The sequence below is a fragment of the Strix uralensis genome, chromosome 3, assembly GCF_047716275.1.
Source record: "Strix uralensis isolate ZFMK-TIS-50842 chromosome 3, bStrUra1, whole genome shotgun sequence".
NCBI lineage: Eukaryota > Metazoa > Chordata > Aves > Strigiformes > Strigidae > Strix > Strix uralensis.
The window spans coordinates 101589302-101612748 of record NC_133974.1 but is presented as its reverse complement, the minus strand read 5'-3'; the positions used below and the strand labels follow the sequence as shown (position 1 = coordinate 101612748).

Genomic DNA, 23447 nt, shown 5'->3' with positions numbered 1-23447 from the left:
ACTTGCAAGTTTCCATTAGTGTAAATTGGCTACAATAAGATGGCTGAAAAATTATATCAGAATTCATGGATTTAATAGTCTGTAGTATTGGGCCAAACCTAGCTTGCCTTATTCATGCAAGAAGTTTGCAGACATTTGTTTCAAAAAGATTAAAGTCATTAATGTGGTTTAGAATGTGCTGTCTGCAAAACAGCCATATGAAACTGTAATCTGATAAAACTGTTCTGTCTCAGAAATCAGTGTGTTAAAGTTGGTGAACAGTTAATCAGGGAAAAAAGTTCTACTTTTCTTTGTTACCTTCTTAAGCTACTTTTTTTTCATAATTTATTCTTTAAGGCTAATATACTGTAGCCTCATTTTTTTTTCCACTTTTGCAATTTGTTAGCAATATAGTAATGAAGTGCAGAGTTACTTTGTTCAAGTTTTTATGTAAGAACATTTGGAAATGGAAAGGAATGGATAAAACATTTGGCAACTGTCTTGCTCAGTTGTTTTCATTCATCCAGTTAGAACTTTTTGACTAATCTTTTTTTCCTGTTTCATGCTTCAGCTTGAAGGAAGACCTAGCTCTGCTTTTGTCTCCTGCTGCTTGATCTGTCTGTTGCATACCAGTTCCAGTTATGATTATCTTATTATCTTGTAATTCTAAAATATATTTTTGTTTCTTCTAGCATAAAGAAATCCTTGACTGCTGAAAAACCTCACAGCGCTTGGGAGAGTTCAGATGACAGTCGTAACAAGCTGCTGAGAGTAGCATCAACATCTAAATTAATATCAAAAGTGACAAAGAACGCAGATAAGTATGTATCAGTTTGGTAGATAAAAGCAAGTGAACTTTAAAGTCAAAATATTATGAAATTGCATTATTTTAGTGAATTTATTTATGTATATGCTAAGACCATTTGCATCTTTGTTTTTACCAGGAGTAATTATTTGCACGGCCTGCCAGTGTGGCACTCCAGGTGCCTGTGGAATCTTAAAATTATTTTAAAACGTGAATGCAGGATTTGAGTGTAAATATAGTTTAATGTTGCCTGTTTGGGTTAGAGTAATTATGCACTATGAATTAAGATTTATGGCTTAATGCCACTGTTGTGAAGCTTCCAACCAGTTTTTTACTAATTAAAACTGATTTGAAAATGTAAGTGCATTTCCTTGAAGTTAATTTACTGGATTTCACATAGTATGTATGTTTCTAAAGCAGACTGTAATAGTAAGAATATACTTTTATGATTTCAGGTAGGTCTCTCAAATTAACTGTTTAACAGCTTCCTGATTAAAGGTTCTAGATAATAGGCAGGGATCTTCCTTTCAGCTTCACCTTCAGTAGGTGATGTGCTGTAGCCCATCATTCCTCTTGGGCTCTTCTTCAGCAGCAGGTTTTCTCAGTTTGTGGTCTTCAGTGGAGGCCTTGCTGGGGCTGAATAGCACAGAATAGTTACTTCTACTCCTGTCAGCACAGGACAAGAGTGCTTTTTGCTGTAACTCCACATTGTTGAGCCTTACTGTGACCCACATGTTGTCCTCCATACTCTTTGCCAATTGGGCTTCTGACTTTGTATTCACACGCTTAGTTTCTTTTTATTGACTTTGTTGACATTTTGTTGAATTTGTTGAAATTGTTGTGTTGACTTTTTGACCGACCCCTCTCGTATTTGCCGAGATCCCCCCAGCATGCTGGCAGCTTCTCCCAGCTTGATGTTGTCTGCAGATTTCATACATCACCTCATTAATCTTCATGCAAATAGCCATTAACTGGTCCAAGGCAGAACCCCTCCCTCTATGACAAATAAAACTCTTCAGACCCTTCAGAGTAATTTCCAGTCTTTTTATGAATGTGTCTGTAGTGCTCTCCTTAGCTTGCATATAAGACTGTCAAATGCATACTTAGAGTCAAGAGCCGTGCAAGTGCATTCCTTCTTTCCTAGGAATGGGAAGAACAAAAACATCTTAAATTAATCTTGGGTGTGGATATCAGCACATTTACTAAAGGCTTTATGTTTAGCCTGAAGAGCTCTGCAGAGCAATGAAGTGTTGTGTGTGAAGGATTACGGGTTATGTATTTTGCAAGTGTTTCTTTTGCTTTTGTAATTGGTTTTCACCGTTGGAATTTAAAAGCCCTTTGGCAATTTAGATGATAGTAGGGTACTGCTAGATAATATTTTGGAATGAGAAAATCCTCTGTCTTGATTTCTACTTATCAAGTTTCTTTTCTTGGCTTTTGTTATGCTACTAAAATATCTTTCACAATGTGGTATATACTTCAAATCTGCTAATGATTAAAAAAAATTACTTGTATTGACATTTTGTATATTGGTTCAGACATGGTCAAAATAGATGTATCTTGTTTCATTTGCCTGTGATTCTGCTTATTTTGTAAAAGACTTTAATGCTGCCCTTCTACAGTCTAATGTAGGAAAAAAAATCAGGTATCTAATAAAAGAGCTGACAAGGGAAGATTAGGATTAGTTATTGTTAGAGAAAGTTGTCTGTTCATAACCTGAAGCTGTTGTAAAGTATTTGGCAAAAAACAAAGCTTCAAACATTACCAATTACCAATTGCAGGCCATCATCTGATTGAAGGCTGGGTGTTGTGTTGTTTGGGTACCTTGTTCTTATGCTCAGATTTATAATAAAAGCACTATTTGCATTCAAGAGCACACATTAATGCTTATTTCTTACTCACATCCTGTGTGCCCAGTATCTAAAGGAATTGATTATATTGGCATATTGTTATAGTTTATTTATTGTTCCCAATTAAGAAATGTTGGCCTAATCTGCCTGAAGTTATCAGTCTTGTGCAAGGGAATAGAATTCAGTCCCTAATGTGGGCCCCAGGACAGAAATATTTTACATATGCTTTGCGCTACCAGCCCAGGATATGAACTTTGTTTAGTAAGCTCAGTCTTTAAGCCAGCACCGAGCTGTAAATCAGTCTGATAAAGCCATAAGAAGTAAGAGGGTTCCCACGGCAGCCCATCAGTGTTTTTCAGGCAAGACTGGGAATCCAGTTTTAATTTTTCATTTGGCAGTGTGGCGGCAATTCTACCAATAGACAGAGATGACTTTCCTCGTGCATATGCTTGACCCTTTGTCACTGTTACAAAAATTTGACCTCCATCCAGCTAAAAATACTGGATGCCACTCATACCTTCCTGCTGCATTTCAAATGAATTCAAGAGGGGTTTTTTATGCAATACATTCTCCTATCAAGGAGTGTTACTCTGGTAAGAAGTAGCTCTGATGCTGGAAATTAGTATTTCTTCCCTCTTCACAAAAAAGGATTGAGGTTTTTTGTGAATAGTTCATTTCTGGTTCTGGCGAGGAAAGACATCCCAGCTGCACTCCTTTGAAGACTTTGTGTTGTATATCTAGTAACACTGCATGGATCCTGTTTAAATGAAACTGCAACTTGCTTACATTTAATCCATGCCTCCAACAGGGTTAATTCCTAGAAAAATTTGTGTTGTTGTGTGTTGACAGCTTATTTTGACAGGTGTTAAATGCTTTGTATGCAGGCCTGAGGGTGTTTGGCAGCTTAAAACATTTGGTTTTTACAGGTTTGTTCTCTCAAAATGGAATTTTCCGTGCACAAGGAATATGCCCTCCATAATTTATTTTTAAAAGCTTTTTGTATTTTGTTGTTATCACAGTAATGCTTAGGAACCCTTGCCACAGGGCCAAAGACTTTAAGTTACTCAAAAGATAAAGTGAACTGCATAGAATAATATGTGGGTAAAATACACTATGGTGACCAAGATTAGTTATTTAGCATCCTATACTACACAGTTACACTGTACACAGAATCTGATGAGATTGCCAAATGCAATAATGTATAAGAACCGGATGGTAATGGTTTGATAAGTGTTTCACATATTATTAACTACATTATTTTGAATTTTTCCTCAGGCACAAAGATGTCATCGTCAGCCAAGGTAAATAAAAACATTTATTTTTAAATACTGGATGAAGTTGAAAAGATTTGCTTTTGACTGAGCAGTATTTCATGTAAAAAAAAATACATTGGGACATATGCTTATGAAACACGGATATAGACCTAAAATAGCATTAATAATTACTCCAAGAATTCATCTGGCCAAATGTTACTAAAGGCCTGTATAAGGATCTTCGTAATGATGGAGAAATGCCTCATCAAATTGGATCTTTAGGAAGGATAGAAATTTTTGGTGGGTGGTGGGAGGATTCATTTTACTTCTGTGAAACAAAAAACCTTTTTTGATTATTTTCTCTATGTGTATGTGCATAAATAGAGGTTTTGAAAACAAAAATCTAAAGCTTTGACCTATGTGCCAGTCTTCATCCAAGCAGGTGTGAGTGAGACTTTAGAAATAGTTTTAAGATATTTTATTTCTGTCCCATAACCAGCAAAAATGTCAACTCGTGAAAAAAACAGCCAAGGTAAGAATTGAGCTATGCCCTTTGGTTGCTTTCTAATTTAGCACTCTCACAAATCTTTTATTTGGCTTTTCACCATCAAAGAGCATCAGTGCATGATCTCTTAAAAACTTTGACCATTCAAATAAATATTTCAACTTTCTTATTATGGAAATACATATGCATATACATGTTGCAATCTATGGGAATTATTTGGGGGTAGCCTAAAATAAATTACTACATGCATAATTGCCTCAGAGAGGAATGTGTGTTCAAAAAGGTTCTAGAAGTCTTGCGTTATTGCCTAAGATATCAGAATATTACGAACTGCCAACTAAAAGATTGTTTTATCTCAGCTTTCTGTCTTGCCAATATTACAACATATACACACTGATCAGACAAGAACAGAGACTGAGGGTTTTAATATAGTCTCCTAAAATGAAAAACAAGTCTCTTCTAAAGTGTGTGTCTTTGCACCGATGAATCTTGCATTCTGTGGCTACCTGCTGCTGCTGGCTCGTTCAGACAGGAAAAGGAGCCATCTCTCTGAACATGATGGGACCTGACAACAAAAGAAATCTATTACTTGTGTCGCAAACTAGTCTGCTTTGATGTCCTGCAAACTGTACTGAAGCATGCAGTTTCAAAAACTAAAGCATGTAACCCAAGTGCATGCTGTACACAACATATATCTATGTCCAGAGGTTCTGTCTCATGCTTTTTTGCTGCTAATTAACAAATCTGTAGTCTCCAAATTCTGTGCTGTAAGCGAGATTACATTATACACAGTTTGATTACTTTTGGTCTTCTCTGGATTTTCTTTCAAAACAAAACAACACTCAATTTTTTTGGAAGTTAGTATATGAATTGTTGTAATGAAAGCAAAATCAACTTGAATCCAATTGCTTTATCTTTCTCTAATTCATAGAGAAATTACAGATTTAACAATATTCTAAATTGATGCTTACCAAAAGCACACTTCAAAGACAGAAGGGGTGAAAGAGGGTGCATAAGAATCAGGAACAAAAAAGAAATGTTTCTTTATGCCAGGTTGCTTAACACCAGCTGTGGAACGGTACATATGTGCAACAACAGTTACTGTAAAAAGAAAACTAATCAGTAGTGTCCAGACCAGCTGCAATTTAGTTTTGCAAGAATTAAATAAAACTGTTATATTAAAAATACCTTTTCTACCAACACAGCTTTTCACAAAAACAAGTTGCATACAGCTAAAATACCTTCAATACCAATTCTTTCCTTACAATGTGCTTCTGCAATTCTATGTGTTCTGCCAAGAATGGGCCATCCTTCAGTTCTCTCATCCTGGTAGCTGTAACTTCCATGGCCTTGATGTGTACCCTGCTATCTGTTGAATCACTCTACAGATGAAGTGAGCTTTCCCTGAATGATGAACGGGTACCTGCCGTGTGTGTCGTGCCATAGCCTGTTCTGAGCCTAGCTGAAATGAAAGAGAAATATGATGCAGATGACAGTGGCCCCACATGTATGGAAGATGGAGAGAAAGTCTTGTCATAGAAAATGCATTTACTAACATTTTAAACATGTGTAGTGGCAAAACATCATTCTGCCTTTAATATGGATGAAGTTGCGATTAGCAGGATTCAGGCTCCCAAGATTTAATTTTTTTTAAATGGACCAATGAATGTATTTTTTGACAGCTTTTAGAGTATGTGCCTCTGTGTGTCTGTGTGTAAGGCGTGTTAGGTTTTGCGTTGTGTTTACTGCCACAGAAGTAACCACCTGTTAGTCCTCCCATCCTTTCCAGTATAAGCTCAGCAATACTCAGCCAATTCTCTGTAGTACAATGTCCTGTTCGGGACAGGTGACTTTAGCCTGTTTTGTACTTGATAGTTGCCACATAAATAAACCAACCAATTTCCACTTGGCACCTTGACCCAGCCCGTCAGAGTGTTGCACAGACAGTGAACATGGTTTCTGGAGGTAAATTCTGTGCAGCTGGACAGGGTTGTCTTGGGCAGGGTGGGATGAAGGGTAGCCTTTGCTCATGCTTTTGTACAGGACCTTCCTGTTCTGCAACCAAAGGCATGAAAACTTACAGCTGCTTTAACACTCCCTTGTGACTTGCCAGCCTTTGCCTCTAGAAGCGAATAGTCTCTTGCATGGTGTTAATTAGGTTACAGCAGCTCCCCTGAGCCGCTCATTTCACTGGGCTGTACGTGAAACACCACGTTCGCCCCCGTCACACACCTTCCATGCTAACAATTGTGTCAGTGCACTTCCTAGAAATAGTGTGAAGGGCACTCTTGGGAAGACTGCTGGTGTGCAAACTGTCAAGCTTCAAAGCAAATCTATGTAAAAATACCTCAGTGTCTTTATACACTCATAAAATAAGTTTGGAAACACAGTGAAATTGCAAATTATCATAGCAGGTGTTTGCATGGGATAATAGGATGGAAGGTGGCAATTCTGTGTAACTTTGAACATCCTGGAATCACTTTGTTTCCTTTTTTTTGATTCAGCTGTTAAAGAAACTGCTTTGAAACACGTTAGTATAGTACAGTACCACAAAACATAGAGAAAATGTTTTTGCATGTTCTGTTCTTGGAATCTTATTTTTCTAGCAGCAGAAGTTACTGCAATATTACCTGTATTGTGACCATCTGTGCACATTCGTTGTGATTTCTGTTGAGAGTATGTATTAACTATTAAAGTGAAAGACTTGAGGAGCAAGTGGGAATCTTAGCTGAACTTCAGTAGTGAAGGCATTACCTTTGATGTCTGAAATGACATCGACATTGGGTATGGAGTCCCCCAGAGAGTGTGTGTAAATGTCAGACCTAGGCAGTCCTCTTCTCCTGCCAGCAGTAGCAGCACAGGGAGCCGCAGCCTGCAGCTGCCTTGTGGGCAGGCACTTGAGTTTTCTCTGCTTAGCACCATGCCGAGGCCTGGTGTGCTACCAGCGTTCGTCACATACCTTCTATCTCAGTACCCAGTTTTGTTCCCTCAGTGCCTCTACTCCACATTAAGGTCAGTCCCTGAGCTTTATGCATGTGGGTGTATGCTAAAGCAGAGGTAATACAGACAGAAACACCTTGGTGATGCCAATCCAATGAGGGAAGTATTATACAAACTTCCATTTATTTGCTGAAGAGATTTTTGGGTTTAGGTTTTTCAGCTGATTTTTGAACATTTAGTTGTTTATCCTTGTAAACCAGGACAACCTTTTTACAATAAAATCCAGTACTGAGGAGGTATTAAAATTCTGTGAAAATCCAATAAAGCTATGAGTGAAATGAACAGGTGCTTACGACAACCTTAAAAGGACTCTAGCTAAAGTTTTTCCTTTAAATTCTTTACCAGCAGGTGTTTATAATTGCCTATAAAAGCCATCTTGCTTTTCACTTCAGCAGAGACATTTTTAAAGCATTAATCGTAAAGCATTCATATTTTTATACCCAGAAGTTAAAGACCTGGCTTATATTAAGATAAAAGGTATTTTTTTTCACTGAGATTCCGTGTTTGAGTTTGGTTTTCAGTGATAGCAGCTCCGTATTGTGAATCACTTGTTCTCTTATTGCTTTATAATAAGTGACACTTAGACATTTTTGGATGGCAGTAAAAACCATATGTGAAAGAATTAATGAAAAACATTCACTGCATTCCTAACTTTCTTTCTTTTTAGATTGTGCTTTATTAGTTTCCTGTACTTTTTCTTCTGTTAGTTTAACTGTGCTATAGTTCTAGCTTCACAGAATGGGGCAATCGTGAAGCATACAATGGAAAAATTTACCCTGCAGACAGTGTGTCCTCTCCACTGAGAGTGCAAAATTCAGTAACTACCTCGGATCAGTTTTTCATCAGACACGTATTTTCTGTCAGATGCTTATTGAAGTGCTCACGTACCTGAGGGCAAATGGAGACCCAGTCTACCTCATTATTATTGGGCTGCTTGCTCTCATTCAGGCACAGTGCATATTATTAAAAACTATAGATACTGTCAGAAAAACAAATTCATATTTGGGAGTTTTTATTATTCATTCTTTGTGAAGTCAGAATTTTATTATTTAAGCAGGAAGCATTTAGATACAGTCTTATTCAGCTTGTGTCCAATGCTCCTTTTTGAGTCCTTTTTTTTTTTTAAAAACAAAGCTGGAGTTTAATATTAAACTTGAATTATTTTAACACAAATGGTAACTGTTGTTAGTACCCAGATTCTTAATGTCATCTGGTATGTGCAAAAAGAGGGTTTTAATTGTGATTTACCTATCAAGTTACATAAAATTAATAACCAGAGATCTATTAAGAAACCACAAGGCAAAGCTATAAAATCGTTCCAAACTGAGGCAAATCACTTGCCTCATCTGCTTTTTTCAGCTGTTTGGTTTGCACTGCACCAGCGCTCAGTAGTGACAGTGCATGTCTACTTGTCAGGTTCAGCAGGCATTGACGCATAGCTCAGGGTGAGAGATGGCAGACCTGCAGCCGCATCTTAATTCCACCATAACTTAAAATTTAATGGTCTGGGCATGGTGGCTGAATTTGGTTGTATTTGTGTCTGTGCTGTTAGCACTGATTTAAATTAGAAACAGGTTTGTAAGCCTTTGTCCTCAGGTTAGTGGTCCTACAGAGTTCTTGGACACAGGCCTGAAAGCAGAAAGCTTGTGGGAAAGAAACTATTTGTAGTATTAAAAAGCATAACTTCACTGGTCAAGCGACTAGAAGGTGAAGACAGATTAATAAATGTACTCTGGATGTGGTAGTTTATTGTATATTATTAGAGAGTTCTGCTTGGCCAAGCTAGTTGGAGTCTTTTGGGGTTTTTCATTGGCTTGTAAATCACTTTAAGGCTAAGATTCAGATGCTAAACTGAGTTAGTTTAGAACTGAGATGAGGATTTTGATGCATCAGTCCATGTTGCTTTTTCAAATTAGATGGAGTGGAACCTACTGAAAAATAGTCACTAATCATTTACAAGATAATATTACTGTAATGATTTCTTAAAAATTAAACTTATAACCATGTAGAAAACCAGATATATTTGTTATGTATTCACTATTATCTACTCTGTGTGTGTGTGTATATACATATATATATACAAAATACACTGTGCTCATTAGACTTCCCATTATGCATACCATACACTTGCTAGCTGAAGAGCAGTTATTTACAGCACAGACTTGTGGGACTACCTTGGGGTCTGACTAAATAATGAGGAATAGTGTGATATAAAATACATTCTTTTAATATTTTGTCCAGTTTTGTTGAAGAAATCAGTAATTGAGGATGAGGGCTTCTCATATGCTTCTGCGAAACTACTGTGTATTCCTTGACAATTTCATTTTGAGGCATGTTTTTGAGAAGCCAGGCAGAGTTTGGTTTTGTCATGTCACTGTCTTCAAATTTCTGAAGGATCTCAACAGTAGCTTTTATGTCTCCTGAATTGCTCTTCTCTGTAGATACTTCTGAGTTAGTCTACAAAGACTTATTTGATCTTTTTTTTCCCTCCTCCTTTCAGTTCCTATTATTTTTATTATTTTCCTCTGAAAACCTTCCCTATTCCCCTAAGAATATGTATCACAGAAAATAGTAAATTGCTTAAGCGTCATTGTATGAGTCTTTCTGTGCTGACTTCATGGAAGCACTAATTTCAGCTTTTTGCATTGCCATATCTTTGCTATCTATTATTACCTGCAGTGTTTTTCATTGGTCTTACCTTCCAGCTTGCTTTCCCTGAATTGCTGGGATTTAAACTTTCTTCCAAGAGCACGTTAATAGGCATCATTTGAACTTTGTGTACCTTTGTGCTGCTTTTTTGTTTGTTTGTTTGTTTTTTGGGGGGGGGGTATTTGGTTTTTTGGGGGGGGGTTCCCCTTGTAATAAGTCCTCATTAAGAGCTTATTTATGTTAACAGGAATCTCCTTTTGATACAAGGAGGCTTTGCAAAAAATTTTCAGCCACTGTCTACTGTTTGTCTACAGTTTTTTATTTGGCCTTAGTTTTAGTCCTGGATTCTTGGTGTTGCATGCTTTACCAACAGTTTCCTTGCATGCAAGTTAAGTACGCTGGCTTACAGTGACTGTCTGTGAAGAAGATGCACTTGTTTCCTTGCAGATCAGGCAGGCTTCTAGGGTTCCCTCTCAGTAGCAGCACCTTGTTTTCACCAACATATTTATTCATCTTTTCTCTAGCAGGCTATAAACTATCAAAGAACCTGCAGTAGATTCTCTGGTTGCTAACATCTGCCTCCAGCCTGTTGGGACCTATTTGGCTAGTGTTTAGACTAATGAACTTAACACAGGAAAGTAGGGGCGCTGATGAAATTTCACTGATGACATGAAGCTGAGAGACCAAACTGGTACAGAGAAAGCTGAGATTTTAATACAGTAAGACCTAGATGTTCCTGAGAGGCCTAGAGTAGTATAAGACAAAATTAAATTATTCAGTGTGAAAGATCACACATGCAGGAGTTGCTAGCAATGTTTTAGCTATAAACAGGGTGTCTGCCAGAATTAAATGGTGAGGAAAAGGGTTCTAACATGCTAGTTAATCATACAAAGATTGAACCACTCGCTTATTACAAAAATAAAAATACAATCCCAGGATGTATCAGAAGTAATTCTAACAGAGATACACAGCCTTATGGAAAATGTTAATGCATCAAAACCCTGGTAGGTTCTCCTCTGTAACGCTGCATGCAGTTATAGCCACACACAATCATAAAAGGTAAATTTGTGGTGGTGTGGAGACAGACTGAAATCTTATCATACAAAAAGACAGTTAAATAGCTGGAAGTTTTTATTGTTGCAAAATGAAGGCTAGGAGGAGGAAGGGCATGACTGCTGTTTTCATGCTCACCTGATGTGCTTTCAGACAGCAGATGGACAGACCTGTGCTGAAGTTAACAGCTATGCTGTCAGACGCACAAAAAGTAAACAACTGGGTCATGCTTTACTGTCGCCTGGAAGTTGAGAGTTTCCCATGTGTTAGGAGAAGGAGGCTTTTGGACAGTATTCCGAAATCAGCAGACCATGTTTGTGTGTATCCCAGTGACAGCCAAGGTTCTGCTGTCCAAAGCGAGTGCTGCAGTACCTTGATGAGAGTTAAAAACCAGTGGTGCAGGCAGAGAGAGGGCACTTGGTGGGCATGTTGTGCATCCATCGGGCTGGGCTAGGATGGGCTCAGATGGGATGTTCCTCCAGCTCATGACCTGGGTTTGCAGAGCCTTGTGGCTGATTGGCACTCAAGTCCGCCTTTAGGTGGGTCACCACCAAGTCACTGGGCTCTGTCTTTGTGTCATTCTTACTGAGCAGCGTTTTGTGTCCCTTCAGCTGACTGCGGCCACAGTGTAGTCAGATCAAGTGTATCTCTGGGGCTGAGTTAGTAATTTCCTCAGACCTCTGGGAGTCCCACAGAGAGCTAGGACATGCAATGAAGTTTGCTTGAGTCCAGCACACCCAGGGGGCTCCCATGTGAGGCTAATAAGCCTGAGCCTGGGAGCAAAAATTGGGAGTGCTGGTCCTGTGTCCCCTGGCACTTGTGCAAGGAGATTGTTGAGACTCCAGGGGTGAATTATTGTGGAGCCAAGCAGAGTTTGGCAAGGGCTGTGAATTTGAGATCACAGCTGCCCAAAAGCAGCTACAGCTGTCCTGGTGAAGAGCTGGTCCCTGAAGTGCTGCATCCACTTGATGCTGCCTTTTGTAGCAACCCTGGGCCTGAGCTACTCCTTTTTGTGTGGCATGGCTAATCCACAGCACCTCGGTGTGCTATCTGCAGAGCTTCAACTGTACTTTTAGGTTGGTTTAATCCATATTTGAAAGGATTTATAGGATTTCTGCAGTTGCAAATTAATTAACTTAGCAAACACTGAGGTCCTTTCAGGTATGCCCTCCTGCTCCTTCCCCCCGCCCCCCCATGCTTCTTCACAGTGGGTAGTGGGATCTGAACAACTCTTTATATGGGGTAGAGAATTTTTATTTTCATACCTACTGTTTTCAGTCTGATAGATACCAGAATTGTTGAGGATTGTTTGTTTGTTTGGTGCACACGCCCCCACTTAAAACTTCTAAACCCCCTTACCCACATATCTGTTACGAGATGATCAAGGCTCTTTTATTTCAAAAGATCAAGTGAGGGAAGAACAGTCCTGACATACTGCTTTGTACTTGGAAATAGTGAGAATGCAGGGAAGAAACAGATAATTGAATGGTCAAGAGCATTAGACCGAGCCAGTATGCTGTGAAGGAGTTAAATCACTGGTTTTCTTAACTTGCAAATACAAGAATTTGGCCTCAGGCAATTAGTTGCTGTTAGAGAATGGTTTTGTTGATATGTTGCCATCCTCTAGTATTTCAAAAGATTTTTACATTAATATTATATCTGCCCTACAGGTTATTTTGACGAAAGGAAATTTAGTCGTAGTCAAAAATCTTTCAGTGGGTTGTCTCTTTTTTAATCCTTAACTCTTCTGTAGGGAGAGGCTTGATCAAGTTATACCTAGGCTATGTCTCTCTAACAAGTGTGTTAAATACGTATCTTCAAAGGTAATCTTGAATAACTTGCAGCTAGCTAATAAAAGCAAAAGATGTTATTTCGTTAATGGGGAAGTTCAGAGAGCTAATGTGTAGCTGAATGCCCTGCAGATAATCTTTTCCCTGAGCTCCAGGAGAGCCTCTTCTTTTCTGGCCAAAGACCTGACTAAATTCCTCTTGCACCAGGGGAGGCTTAAGTTGGGTATTAGGAAAAATTTCTTCACCAAAAGGGTTGTCAAGCATTGGAACAGCGCCCAGGGAAGTGATTGAGTCACTGTCCCTGGAGATACTTAAAAAATGTGTAGATGTGACATTTAGGGGCATGGTTTAGTGGTGTGGTGGACTTGGCAGTTAATGGTTGGACGGGGTGATCTTAAGCAATTCTGTGATTCTATGATGTCTGACAGGTGCAACGGCCTCCATACATATGAATTTCAGTTGCAATTTATCTCCACTGTTCTAAGCAGCGATGAGAAATTTGATCCTAAATTTGTGGTGTCATTTTGCATTGATCTTGTGGAACCAGAAGTGCCAGGCTCAGTGTTAAATCAAGAACTTGACTTGCACCAACAAATGATCTTTTCTATATACCCTCAGGCTACATTGTGCTTGAATTTCTAAGAGTGTGAGCGCCAGATTTTAATAGAAAGTTCATTATTAATACATTACTCTTGGTTTTGGCCAGTGTTATTTTATCTCTGTAAAACACATACTATAAAAAGAATATTTTGGTGGAGAAATGAGACATGTTACTAGTTTGGAGTAATTAATCTAAACATTTGTGTCAAACTAGTGACAACACTGATCTTTAGCTTTTCTCAGCAATGCAGTTAAGCAATGCACATTTAGTAAAATAATTATTATTTCTAATTTAGCTACTGGGAAGTGCTTTTTGTTCTTCTTTGATATTTGGTCTGAGGCAAGTTTTCTACTGTTGTGGATGGACTCAGGGTTCTCGTTCAAAGGAGCTGTATTTGTTCTTAGATGTGGGACAGCTGTTTTTCATCTTTGTATTTGTTCCTTTGATACTGGACTTAAATGGCTCAACTTTCATTGTATTGATATTTTAAATAAGGGAAAACCTTTATGCATGTGTTAGTTTTACGTTGCTCAATTATCATGATTTCTGTTCATGAATTATTTTTTGAGTCTCTGGGTTTTTTTTTTTGCACCAGCTTTCAGCTGTATTTGGACTGTCATAGGAAAACTCTCTTCTTTTGCCTCCAGTGGAGACTAAACCTACTATTAAGGGTCAAAAGCGACACAAAACTCAAGTAAAATGAATTCTTGATCTCAGAAGGTTGATTCGAGCACACCAGAAGTGGAAAAGGAGTCACCCTAATCATATCTTTTAAGTCTGGGAACTTGGTAAATTTAATAAACTGTGATCTGTTTCACCAAGCAATTAAAAAAAATTGTTAAAACATTTAAGCATCAAGAAATCAAACTATAGTGTGTTAAGAGGAAAACCAAAAGTTTTTGACAAATTAAGCTATATGTGTTGTGAAATCTTCAAAATGAGTATCATGCATGTAGTAGAATACTTTTAACTAGCTTATGTTTAGGTATGTGGATTCATTGACCTAGTTAAGCTTGAGCAATGCTGTGGCAAGTGCTGTTAAAACCACACAAGCTCATGGGTAATTCTTTCTCTGACTAGGAGTTACTGAATATATGACATGATTTGGTCACCATAGATTTTTTTCCCGTATGTGTCAGTGCTGTCCAAGTCATTAGTGTGTGCTAGGATCATTACTGCTCTATTCAAACTAGTGCTTTCCAGTGTTTTCAGAACTGGTGTGGTGTTCCACAGAATTTCACACAACGCTGATATAATCCTCTATGATCACAAATACTTCTTTTAAATACCCTAGAATATTCACATTTTTTTTTCATTAGACTGATGATTGTTGGTCTTCTATCTTGTCTAGTTGTCGAAGAAAGACCTTGACTGTCTAGAATTCATTTCTAAACTTTGTGCAAGACTGCTTTATAGCTTAGGTGAATGAAAGTAGTTACAGGGTTTTCATTTCTCATTCTCTTCCAACTGTAGTAATACTGAATATGTTTTTGCAGTCTGTATAGTAGGGGTATTTCAAATTTAGAGAAGGGTAAAGACCCTGGCTTAAGGTTGGTCTTGCTCACAACTTTGATTATTTCTTGATCTTTACATCTTCTAAAATGTTTCTGTAAGCAAGAAAGAGTCTACACTGCTTCTGTTGTCACTGAAATGATCTTTCTCTTGCCTTTTTAGATCTCCAAGTTTGACTTGAGCTGTTAAGTTGTAATTCTTTGGGGATGTCCGACTTTCTCATAATTTCAATTTTAGATGTTTTAGGGAATGCAAAACATAGGTTGCACATTCATACAGTCTGAGTAATAATCTTAATGCTTAACTGGGGAAATATTTACAAGTATTCCCTGGACATTTGCAGGGAGGTCTGCCTCATGTTTGCCTTTTGAGAGAAATACAAAAGTAATTGTTTAAGATCTTAATTTTAGAGCTCAGTATTGGTTGCGTCAAATGCAATTAGAGATTACTTAATGCTGTATTGCTAATTCACAGCTATTCTTCCACTCCAGTCCTACTCAACTATTTATATTTTGGTTTGAAACTCTGAGTTCCCTCTGGCTGCTGTGATTTTTCAAATCCCTACTCATAAAAAATATCAGAGTTCCAGAATCATGGCAGATTTGGGTTTGTGATATTAGTTATATTAACAATGGTTATTAATTACTAAAGAAGTTGAAGAGTGATAAAAAGTTACCATTCAGTGATGCAAAATTAGTGAAATACTTGGGTCTTTGTCATCAGTGGTTTTTGAAATAAAACTCCTGTGTCAACAGTGTTGAAGGCTGGCATTAATTATTGTGGATTTGAGGCCTGATTTAACCATAGTTAAACAGCACTACAGTGCTGGTTGTGCTGTGTGGGTAGGACATAAAGGCTTTTATAAGTCTCCAAGAGCTTTTCTGGTCTTCCGAAGTTAGAAAATTATTAATCTATTATCCACTGTCATAGTGTGGAGGGGAGACTCCTGTAGGGTGCCTAATAATACTAGTCACAATCATGTATTCCTTAAATCCAGATGATTTACTTTCCAATGACTAGCTAATGTGTTTGACCAAGCCACTCAGCTACTCTGTAATTAGTTTTCTCTGGTGGAAAATAATCTCATGATCCTTGAAAAGGAACTCCTAAAGGCTTGCGAAGTGCTCAGATGCCCCAGCAGAGGTATACATGTATTTTGTCACAGCTACAGACAGTGTTATAGCTGGAGTCATTAGGAGCTGTTGCTTCCTTCCATACTTCAGGACATGATGCAGTATGCAATAGTATGCAATTGGGATTAATTCAAAAAATTAATAATTCAGATTAGTGTATTAGTTTGTGATGATACATAATTTCAGACTATATTCCTCAGCAAAGCTTTTGACACTTTTTCCTGCAGTATCCTTGAGTCTTAGCTTGGTTGTTATGGTTTTTATAGGTGGGCAGCAGAGTAGGTCAATGAACCACTTGGATGATTGGCCTCAGAGCATCGTGGTTAATGGGTCATACTCTACCTGGTGGCCAGTAGGTAACAAGTGGAGCCTGCAGGGGTCTGTCTTGGACTTGTCCTGTTTAATATCTTTAGCAATGACCTGGAGCAGGCAACACAGTACACACTCACGTTTGCAGATGACAGCAGACCAGGGAGCCTAGCTGATATGCTGGAGGATAGAGCTGCCAACCAGGGGTACCTGGGCAGGCTGGAGGGATGGGCCTGCAGGAACCTCACAAAATTAAGCAGGGACAAATGCCAAGTCCTGCGCCTGGGGGAAAGAAGAGCACCTGGCAGGGATACAGGCTGGGGACAGAGAGGCTGCAGGGAGCAGGTCTGTGGGACAGGCACTGGGGGTGCTGGCAAACAGCCAGGTGCCAAGAGAGGTTGTGCCATCTCCATCCCTGGAGGTTTTCAAGACTGGACTAGGCAAAACCCTGAGCAACCTGGTCTGACCTCATGGCTGAGCCTGCTTTGACCCAGAGGTTGGACTTGAAGGCTTCCTGAGGTCTGCTTCAAGCTGAAATACCTTATCCTGTGATTCTATGACTACTTCTTTATTCAATTTCTGATTTAAATTTGGATTTGAAATTTGCCTTTGTAATTTAATTTGCATGTCTAAAATATTATATGCTCAGTCTGTTCTTTCACAAACTCAACTAACGCTTACCATGTGCGTGTGTGTTTTAGTCTTCTGTTTTTTAAAAAAATAAAATCTGGGCCTTTACCAAGCTCGCATTTCAAAAATAATTGTTCTATCACTAGTATTATTTGCATCTCTGTGCTTATTACTCGTTTCTTTTGTGCTTATTTCTTGTGTAAACTTGCCACATAATTAATAAGCTGTTTTGTTTCAACAGAGGGAGAGTATATCAAGATGTTCATGCGAGGTCGACCAATCACGATGTTCATTCCTTCTGATGTAGAAAATTATGATGATATTAGGACAGAGCTGCCTCCTGAGAAGTTAAAACTAGAGTGGGTGTATCCTTGATATCAGTAACTACTTGCTGTTCCCTTTTTGTCTTTTTGTCTTGTCTTGCTTTTTTTTTTTTTTTTTTTGCTTTAGAATCTGGTCTTGTGACTTCTCTGTTCAGAGATAAAAATTACCTAGAAGTGGGGGGAAATGTTCAATTTAATATAACAATTGAAATGGTTTGCAGCTGCTGTATAGTATGACTTTAAGCTGCAGAATATGTAGGCACAGAAAAGCCGGACTTTTTGTTTGCTTTGCTGTTGAAACTAATTGCAATTTATTTTTAGTGTGAAAGAAAGTGTCTTTGGAGAGCTACAAAGTTTCAGAAATACTGCAGTCTGCCCCCCACTATATTAATGTAGGCTTTGGGTTCAGGAATATTGTTAGCTTTCAATCTCTGCTCATTTTCAGGAGGTTTTAGAGCTATGGAAGATCTTGAATTTCTCGTTCTCGTTGTCCTTACCTATGGAGCAAGGATTGCAGAAACAGCCTTCCTTTGCACTCACTGCTGCTGTGTTTCAGCTCCAAAGTGAAGGGGTTAATTTCTTGGAGACTAGTTTTCATTAAACACACTAAGTAAATTTATCATTTGAAGAGTGGAGTTGGTGTGTGGCTGATGACAAGTCTCCAGGCTTAGTAGATCAGGCGTTAAGTTCATTATGAGACGTGCTTTTGCACACGTTTAGGTCTTCCTGTCATCCCCTCATCTCTGCAGATTCTTCCAGTAAGCTATGATTGTATAAGTAAGGTTCTTAGCACTTCAGTTAAATAACATGTCTAGGCAGCACTTGAGTTGGTGTAATAATCTCAAGTTTGATTCTTCTGATGTGGCTGAATGCAGGAAGATTTTTAGGAATGTTGATGATACACTGTTCATATGTTAAGATATGTACAGAGAAACTGCCCCTACCTCTCTCACCATATATGTTAGTGACTTAAGGCATACATATATTTTAAGCCACCCCTTGTTACTTGCTTTAGGAAAGAAGATTTCTCTATTATTTTTCCTGCCTTTATTAACTAATAGATGTTTGAAACAGATAACGTTGGGTACTTGGTTATGAAGAGCAACTGTGGAGCTCATGTCCTCTGAACTTTTCAGTGAGGCTGTGGAAGCTTAGATCACAACGGAGGAAAGTTTTAGATTGAAAGTCTGACTGGAAGGAAAATGGAGCTCTTGGTCATGCTTTGCAAAGCTGTGGCACCCAGCTTTCCTACTGTCACAGCTCTTGGATGCTGATGCTGGCGCTGATATTACTGTGGAGTGAATTGGGTCACAGATCTGGCTGAAATGTAATCTTTTTTGCAGAGCTAACTTTCAGCAGGATCAACTCATTAATTTGATTTGCCCCACAAACGTGCAAGGGCTGGAACTGTCATACTGGAGGAAGATCAGATCTACTTTTTCAGCAGGAGTGAGCACTTTGGACTGGTGAAAACTGATCATGAAAACACACCCTCAGTTAAGTAGGTGCAAATCCCAGTGTGGGCACACTTATTTAATGTCCAAAGACCTTAAGTTCAGGTTAAAAAAGTTTCCTGATGAAGGCTAATTAAAGTGAAATAAATCTAATCTAAACAGACTGTCCATATGTTTTTGGAATCTGTTTAAAGAAATGTCATCCTAAATCAGACCAGTATATTTTTGAGTGTAGGGTATCTTTTGGATATGATGATGAAGAAAACAATGAGGAAAAGGCAGTAAAATTTACGAGGACTGAATATTGGTCTCTATGAAGTTGCACTAAGGAAGATACAGTGGCAGAAGATCTTGTGCTTCATACACAGGTTTAGCAAGGGGAAGAAATCTGCAAGCCAGCCGTAACTGCTAAATATGACAGCAAACTGAAGCTTGTACAATTTCTTAAAAAGTCAGGGACAGTTATTCACAGAATATTTTAGTAATGTTTGTTTTGCAACTCAAAGGTCAATTGAGTGTTGAATTGTTCAATCTATAAGTTTTGTTTTGAACACCTTTAATTCTCCTGCCTTCTGGATGATTGTTTATAATTGGGTTTTCCTTCAATATTACTGTTTTGGAAGATGCCAATCAACTATGAACAACTTCCAGGGCAAGAACAGAGGGTTTTTGGGGTTGATTTTTTGTTTGAGTTGGTTGGTTGGTTGGTTGATTGGTTTGGGAGAAGGGGTGTCCTTTTTAGATGAACTGTGTCCTACCAGGTATATTCAACTACTGATACCCAGTACTATAGATTCAACAGAACACACTTAACTTTTGGCTGTTCTGCAGATTACTGTCAGTTGAAGAAATACCTGAGCTGCTTGGCAAGATAATGTAGCTCGTAGGGAAATCTGAGCTCTTGACTGTGTCTGGTTCCTGAGTGATTTCATTTAAATTTAATAATTTAGTTTGGGTATCCCTGCTTTGTAGTGCAATTTTTTGTACTGCACGTCAGAACTGGTTAAAGCATATCTGGCATTCCTACTAATAGTGAAATGGGCTTATTTAGCAGCTACAGAGGTCCCAGTCAGTGCTGCTGTTGACAGGCAGTGACTTTAGCTGAGTTTCTGAAGGGTGTTTCTCACTCTGTTTTATAAAACTAGTTTTAGCACTGGTGCTCTTCTAAGAATAATTGAAGCCAGAGGTAAATACACTATTGAATTCTGGTGTACAGTGGATCACTTTTCATGAGGGCCATATTCTTTGCCAGTTAAAACCAAAAAAACCCCAAAACTAAAAGCTGTTAAGCATATCAAATGTTGTGACACAGCAGTCCTTGTAATGGGTGAGAAGCATTTGCAATATGAAGACAACTATTTCTGAATTTCCCTGGTTGAAACATCAGTCTAACTGAAAGATTAACATTGAAATTTAGTGGAAATTAAGTGTCAAAGTTGTGTCACTCCTTTTTTCTGTAGAGAGAGACAGTCAATTATTGTGTTAACATATCTGCTGCTTTGTTCTGAGTGTGCAGAGAAGGAAAGAACTTCTGTGGAGCAACAATACTTCTTATTTTCTCTCAAGATATTCTGGGATGGAGAGTGAAGAAAGCAAAAAATTTCTCCCACGAAACAAGTTGTTCCTTTACATGCTCCTAAAAAACACAGTCCTAGAAAATGCAGCTGCTCTTTGGTACTTTATTATGTAGGAGGTGTAAAGGAAAGGAACAGACTAAGAAAACTTAACCATTTTTTGCAGCCTCATGAATTCCAGAGCTCAATGGTGGGTGCCAAAATACTTAGCCTTAGTTTTGCATGGAAGACTTCTGCTGTGGAAAGGCGTGTTTGCGTAAATCAATACTTTTCTAGGATGAATGTTCAAAGATGTCAATCTTACTAAATCCTTACCAATACACTCCCTGCTGTGTACAGCAGATTAACAAGATCTGCCTTTCTCCTCTGAGAAGGTATTTAGAATAGTGTTCTTCGTGCTTCAGGATAGAAAAAATATTTTCATTGGTTGGTAGCCCATCATTTTTGAGAGTTCAGTGGTCTTGTTGTTTTCATTTGGCTTGTTCTTTTTATAAAAGGCCATTTTGGCGTTTCTTTTTGTTCCATCAGTGTTTAAAAGAAGAAGAAAGAGAGAAATTTAGTGGGAAAGTAAATAGTGATGGAGGAGAAAGAGGCATATTTTTTTTTCTGCCCTCAGCATTGTGTTGTATCAGCATTTCTCTCGATATCATTTGCTAAGCAAAACAGTGAATAATCTCTGCTTCAGAGGAGCCATTGTGGTGTTCTGTAATAAATGGAAGACAGCAAGATATAAATCTGTTTTGTTTTCTGTACTCTTTAATTGACAACTGAATGCAGTGTCCCCCTTGGAACCATTTTTTAGTTACAGCATGTGTTTAATTTTGCAAATGTTCCTGTGGTATAGCATTCCTGCAGTATAGCAGTCCTGTGGTTTGATGGGACTGCAAAAGAGGAAAGGTGGTGTGGTGGGATTTTTGGTAGAAAGGTAGCCCTTTTCCAAGCAGAATAGAGGCCAGGCTGTCAGCTTAGGAGAAGTCAGTTTAGATATTCCCAAACTTGGACTGCCACAGCTGCTTTCATTTATGAGAAAGGGCCAACTCCATCCATCTAGCTTTCTCCATGTGAGTCTTTGACTTCCTTTTATTTACCTGATTAACCAGGACCTAACAGTGGAATCCTTTAGCTAAAGTTGCTTAATGTATCTACCACATTTTCCTTGCTGTTGCAGGTGTATTGGAAGTGAAGAGCTCTCTAAAGTACAGGACATAACAGGAAAATTATATTTTTTGAGGCTACAAAGCTACTGTTAAAGTCTGAGTTATGATGTTAATCGTACCTAGTGACACTGGGAACTGAAATACAGGCAGGCAGCCACATTAATAGTCTCGATGAAGAAAATTGCACCTGTTTCAAAGAAATAATGAGTTGTAATAACAGTTGATCAGTGCTAACCAAGGCTGGTTCACAGTGTGTAAAACTTCTGAATGTCATTAGGAGTCATGCAGGTTTACTGCAAAAATCATCCCTTTTATATATTTTGGGTAGGCTTGGATAGAATATTTTTCACTGTGTCAGTTCCTTCTGGGTTTTGTTTGTTTTAAAAATACTCTAAAACAGTCTGAAGAAATATTTCCTGAACTTGGCAGCTGCTGTGCAGAAGCTTGCCTTTTTCTAAAGGGCATTAGGAATTTTCACACGCTTGTTTTTAAAAGGCCAAATGAAAGTAATACTCTGGTGCCTGGGGTGCAGATGCACAGTTCTGTTCTGTAAAAAATGTTAAATCAGAACAGTGAGACCTGCTGTTACCTAATGAAACTTCACGTGGAGGTTTTTATAAAATGATAACAGTGTATTTGTTTTACTTCACTGTGCCTTATATATTTTATTTTTAACATCAATGAGCATCACCTTTTAAGGGATTTTGTTTCCTGAAGTCCAATTGTATGAGGTTTGGTTTTTTTAAACTGTGTAACTGAAATTGTGCTATAGTTCCAGAGGAAAAACTTAAAGGGCCTTTGCTGACATGAGGGCTCCCCAGGAATCCTTTTAGAAAAAAAAAAAAAAAAAAACAGGTGTGTTTTGTTTTTTGTTTGTGTTGGGTTTTTTTTTTTTTTCCCTGGTATACACTGATTATGAAAACCTTGACTTTAAAAAAAAAAAAAAAATGTATAGATATGGGTATCGTGGAAGAGACTGTCGAGCCAATGTTTACCTCCTTCCTACCGGAGAAATTGTATATTTCATAGCATCAGTGGTGGTACTATTTAACTATGAGGAGAGAACTCAGCGACACTATTTGGGTCATACAGACTGCGTTAAATGGTTAGTATATAACATTTGCATGTAAGTATGCGTGTAATAATGCAGAAATGTGGGTTTTTCTCTTCTCTCCCACTGTATGTATGAGCTCATTAATGTCACTGTAATTGTAGTTATTTTCTGTTTCATCAGTCCCAGTAGATTTCACTGTAGTAAACATTGCACAAACAAATGGTGCTAGAGCAGTCTGTGCTAGTTTAGGATTTCTGGTTTATTTGTAAAACAACAACAGGATATATAGACAATCTAAGAATGCCAGATTAGAGAAAGAGTCTTTGTGTAAATTATTCTAAATAGATGCTCCAGAAATTAAAAATCGTCAGCCTAATTCCAAATCAGTTATTTACAGGCAGTGTGGCAAAGGCTTAGTCTTAAAGGAGAATTAGAAAACCAAATGGAAAACACCAATAATTTTCTCATTTTTTAATAGAACAAAGTATTAAGACTGTCTGGGAAATTAGAAGGGTGTTTGCAAAACAAAAGAGAGAAGCAAGGAAATTGAAGCCAACATCATTGTGGGTGAAAAGGCAGTTGTTGATTTTACGATGTTAGTCTGAAGAGTAATGGTGAACATAAGCTCTCTACTGTACCTGAATGGAGAACACTTGCCATCTAAACCTCTTTTCTCCTGGCTGTGCTTTGATAACTGTAATTGCTTCCTGTGGGAGGAATGCTGTCAGTCTTGTGCTCTTCACTTTCATTCAGAAAACTAGCTTGAATTGTAAATGTGTTTGGTGTCCATCATTCTGACATCTTCAGACTTCCCCC

General features: G+C 38.2%; 1 protein-coding gene across 6 annotated transcripts in view; it reads left to right on the top strand.

The window, feature by feature from the left end:
* EML4 (EMAP like 4) overlaps positions 1-23447 on the top strand; it is a 165287-nt gene that overhangs the window by 108986 nt on the left and 32854 nt on the right. For 4 of the 6 annotated variants that reach the window (XM_074863605.1, XM_074863602.1, XM_074863606.1 and 1 more), the window contains 5 exons: positions 672-800; positions 3910-3935; positions 4387-4419; positions 17311-17434; positions 22533-22682. In XM_074863605.1, the coding sequence (XP_074719706.1) occupies positions 672-800; positions 3910-3935; positions 4387-4419; positions 17311-17434; positions 22533-22682 (462 nt within the window). The remainder of the gene's footprint in view (positions 1-671; positions 801-3909; positions 3936-4386; positions 4420-17310; positions 17435-22532; positions 22683-23447) is intronic. The other 2 variants (XM_074863604.1, XM_074863608.1) reach the window with 1 other exon arrangement.